At 29.2% G+C, this 4,766-nt stretch overlaps 1 protein-coding gene across 1 annotated transcript; it reads right to left on the reverse strand.

Annotated features, from left to right (window-relative positions):
* Positions 1 to 1,340, reverse strand: LOC100137078 (KS-type dehydrin SLTI629). Its single transcript, NM_001249676.2, is given in 2 exon segments — positions 1 to 384; positions 911 to 1,340. A coding segment is annotated over 1 exon segment (342 nt). The 5' UTR covers positions 1,281 to 1,340; the 3' UTR covers positions 1 to 384; positions 911 to 938.
* Between the last annotated feature and the right edge of the window lie 3,426 nt (positions 1,341 to 4,766).

Genomic DNA, 4,766 nt, shown 5'->3' on the forward strand with positions numbered 1-4,766 from the left:
TTGCTGTGGCAATTATAATCACATCAATTGCATTATGTTGGAATACAGTGTAACCACAATAGCTCCTTTAAAAAAAAAGAAAAATGTAACCACAGCTCACTAGCATGTAATACCAATACGTACTGATAATTTAAAATTTTTATTTCTCTAGGATAATATACAATCAAACATAACCCAAGTAGCGGGGTTACAAACCAACCAAACCACAGACTAATAGCACTCGAATTAGCAACCAGATACACGCACAATTTCTCACTTTTGTTTTTCTCACTCATAAATAGATCACAAGATAGGGAAAAAGGAAAAAGAGAGTAGAGAGAGAGAGAGAGAGAGAGAGAGAGAGAGAAATTAAGGCACAGCCCTCGCTACTATGGTCCCATAAACCTGCATTAGATCGAAGGAAAAAAAATCAGAACAAATGTTAGCAAACGTTTGTCATTGTTCATTATTGTAAAAAAATCCTAAATATCTCTTTCTTATATTTACTTATTTTCATGTTTTTAATCTTTTTCCTTTCATTTCCTTTCACTTATTATGTCTCTAGAATGCAGTGTACACTAATCATTACACATGTAAAAATAGGAGATACATGCGGGAGCAGAAATTGACGATCATAGTTTTTTCCAATATACCTATATAGAAACTAAAATTTGACCAATAATTCCATGGTTATAACATCTTAGATCGCCCGAAAAAGAATTATATGAAGTTTAAAAATGAGATCTAACACACAGGGTGTCATCGTGCCCGAATGTATAATTTCCCTAACTAATGTTAGCTCAAAAGTGATAGAAGAAAATAAGATCATAATTAAATTTCCTAATTCATCATCCATGTTGTTGTAATAGACCAATGTGGAAAGATTTAATTTTGACAGAGCCAAACATAAAAATGCAAAACAAAAGTATACCTTTTAAATATATAGGTGATGCAGCAGTTTAATCACTGTCACTGCTGCTGCTGCTGTCATGGCCATGCTCATGGCCATGCTCCTTCTTCTTCTTCTCCTTCTTCTTCTTCTCGCCCTCGGCGGCGCCGCCCTCACCATGGATCTTGTCCTTGACTTTGTCTAGGAACCCCTCTTTGTGCTCTGGCTTGTGCTCACCATGGTACTCTCCAGCTTTGTGTTCACCATGATGCTCTCCTTTGTACTCACTACTGTGTTCACCATGGTGCTCCCCTTTGTATTCTCCAGCATGGTGCTCACCCTTATGCTCCTCCTCCTTCTTGTGCCCTCCCACATGAAGGGTCTCCCCAATCTTGTGAATGATCCCTGACATTATGCTCTTTGATTTTTATTTTTTCTCACTTTCACTTGGCTTGTGTTTTGTTTTTGGTATGATCTGACCCCTTGGGATGAATGGTATTTATAGGGAGAGAAGTTATGCATAAAGTGGAAACATTATTGGATTTGTTAGGAATAAAAATATGTTATCCATCATTTTGGGATGAAATTACGGGATTGGCCTTGGGCGTGTTCATTGCGTGTAATCATTTATAACTATTTTGCTTCCAGAAAATATACAATCTGATGAATCATACGGTTTTTATTTTTAAATACTTCTAACAAGTTTAATGCTATATAATTAGATTGAATCTTTTATTGATATTTTTGTCGTTAATTTTTTTATAAAATGGAAATTAATTATTTATTGATATTTTTAATTTATCAACATTTATTGGTACAAATGATAAAAAAGATTTGAGTGTTGTTTTAATTGCGACCTTAAGATTTCTGGAGTGATCATAATCGTAATGGTGATTATATTAATCACATTTATTCTTATAATGTCAAGGATCACGTCCAAATTGCAATTGTGACTGTAATTAATTTAAATCCTTGCAAATAATAAGATATTTTTACTTTTTTTAGTACAATATACAAATTGAATATTAAAATAAATGTGATGTTTTTCAGTAAGAAAATGTTATTTTCGTCAGAAAGTTTATTTAACTTAAATTAGGTAGAGTTTCATGTGCTTTTTAAATAGGGAAAAGGGTGCAAATAGGAATTCTAAACTTTAATTTTATTCCAATTAATCTTTAAACTTTTCCTCTAAACACCATGAACTTTAAATTTATTATTATTCATACTTGAACTTTAACTATTTTGTAAATACACATCTTAAACTTTAAATTTATTATTATTCATACTTAAACTTTAACTATTTTGTAAATGCACATCTTAAACTTTGATTTCATTTTATCTATAAAATGTATCCTTTTTATGAATAATTTTTTCAAGTTATTTATCTTAAATGTTAATCATTCATTTTTTTTTGTTACAACTCAAATTTCCATACTTAAATATAATAAAGAAAATGAATTTAGAAAATATATATAAAAGGGAAAATAATAACATCAATAAAAAAATTACTTTATTTTTAATTCAATATTTTTTAAGTTTTAATGTTTGGAAAAGTGATTTATAAAAATAAAACTAAGAAATAATTTAGATTAAATAAATAAACAGTTGAAATATATTTTTTGTTAGTAATTTAACTCCAATTTAATATAAGAGATTATTTATGAAAGGAGTAAATTATAATAATTAATTGAGATGAATTTAAAATTTAGGTGTCTACGTGCAAAAGAGGTGAAATTTAAGAATTGGTTTAAACGAAATTGAAATTCGCAGTATCTATTTACAAAAGAGATAAAGTTTAAGAATTAAGATAAAATTAAAACTTAGAGAGTAAACAATAAGGTAGTTAAATATTTTTTTTCCTTTTAAATATAAAAAGTTAGAAAGAAAACCAATAATATATTTTATTATTTTGCTTTTTTTTCGATATATATAGTATTTTGGCTTTCGATTCTAGAAAAATATAAAATAAAAACATCTTTTTTATGTAACGGATTGAGAGGTGCCAAATTAAAGTATGAATCATCAATTAATTAGACAATGACTTTGGAGAGGCTTTAGGCTTAAAGGCAAACAGGTGTCGAGTGGTTAAGGCTCAAACTATTGAGTCGTTAAAATTTGAGCATTTGGAACCTAATTGTAGCTTTTCCTGTGTATTACGGAACCCATTTGAGAGAAGGAGACGATGCTTACGAATTGCAAAGACAGAGACAGAGAGAGAATCTTTAAGTTGGGATGCAAATCATGACAATGTCTGTAAAAATTGTTAGGAACCTTTAATCGGATAAGGAATTTATAAAGTTAATTATCCTGCATTCTAGATCCTACTTTGGGATGTAGTTCATTTCTATTTCATATTTGCTTTCCTTATTTCAAAACTAAAGGCAAAGTATAAACTCTATATATTAAAAAAAAAAAGGAAAAGTAGAAACTCTATGATAGCTATTAGCCAACTCTAGAGAAAAAGAACAAGTAATGGGAAGGTATGAGGACATAATCTTGTCCAAATCCATCACATGCTTTCTCTCCTTTATTTTTAGTCTCTCTTATTTTAAAATAAAAAACAAAGTAGTATGGAGGGTAAAAGAGTAAATAATAAATTAATAAAGAAAGAAAAATTATGGTATTATTTTGAAAAATATTCTAGAGCAGGACGAATGAATTAGGGTAGCGTGGAATGCGGGAGAAGATGACCGACCGAACATTATGGGCCATAAATGAAAAATCCAAAAGAGGATAAGAAGGGCCTATTCAAAGCTCTAAATAGGGCCCACTTTCCAAATGAAAGCAAGAAAGAACGTTATTCCTGTGCCCTTTTCTTTTTGTTACCGACTTGAATTTAAAACTTGAATTAAATGAAGATGTAAGAACTAAGAACCACTTGTTTATTTATTTTTTTTAAATAATCGTTTTTAAAAAATATTTTTTTTGTTGAATTTTTTAAAATTTTTAGATAAAAATTCTGTTATTTAATAGCATTTTCTTTTCCATAAAAATCCTCTGAAAATATTAGCTAAAACTAAAGACCACTCATTAACGAATCACTTCTCAATTTTATTTAGTGGAATTATAAATACTCACTATTAAAATAATAGCTAATAAATATTTTTTCATAAAAATAATAAATATTTTTTCATAAAAATAATAAATATTTCATAACTTAATTATCTTCACATGTCTGCAGCGCATCGTTTGATAACTTTCTTAAATGAGGTCAATCGTTACCATGACGCGTGGATGGTTATAAACTTGCCGACAAGCGTGGAACGGTAGAAGCGCCACCGACCGTGACAAGAAAACCTTTTGTTTTTAACACAAAGTGACAAGAAAAATTTAATTAATGGTGTAGGTACGTTTTTTTTATCATCATATTGACATGAAATATTTATTAACATTAATTAATTTCGGTAAAAAAAAAACATAAGACTGATCACACTTTTAACAAAGTCTCTTGTCTCAATTGTATTTTTTTTATTTTAAAAAAATCGAGTCTGATACTCTCAAAACCAATTACTTGATTTTTTTATACCAGAAAATCAATTAGTTGTTAGTAGTGTATGTACATTTTAGAGAAATAAAACTTTTAAAATATATCATACTCAACTGTCAAGTCAAGGCGGTATCTGATATTTCATTTTACGAGAGCCAAAAATGTCAAATATTAATACTAACAAAGTATTATAAAAGAACCTGAAATTTGATATGAATGTCAAGCTGAGAAATTAGTTTTTTAGAAGAAGTTCATTATTTGCTGAGAAATTTTTGGACGGACATTTGTGGCACCTCCATTGAAAATTTTCTTGGCTAATACTCCTCTTTCTAGGAGTACACAGCTTAGAAGTTGTGCAAGACTATTATTTATTGGCATAAATGTGAGATGTGATATCCAAAAACCGAATGA

This window comes from Glycine max, chromosome 19 (genome assembly GCF_000004515.6).
Source record: "Glycine max cultivar Williams 82 chromosome 19, Glycine_max_v4.0, whole genome shotgun sequence".
Lineage (NCBI taxonomy): Eukaryota > Viridiplantae > Streptophyta > Magnoliopsida > Fabales > Fabaceae > Glycine > Glycine max.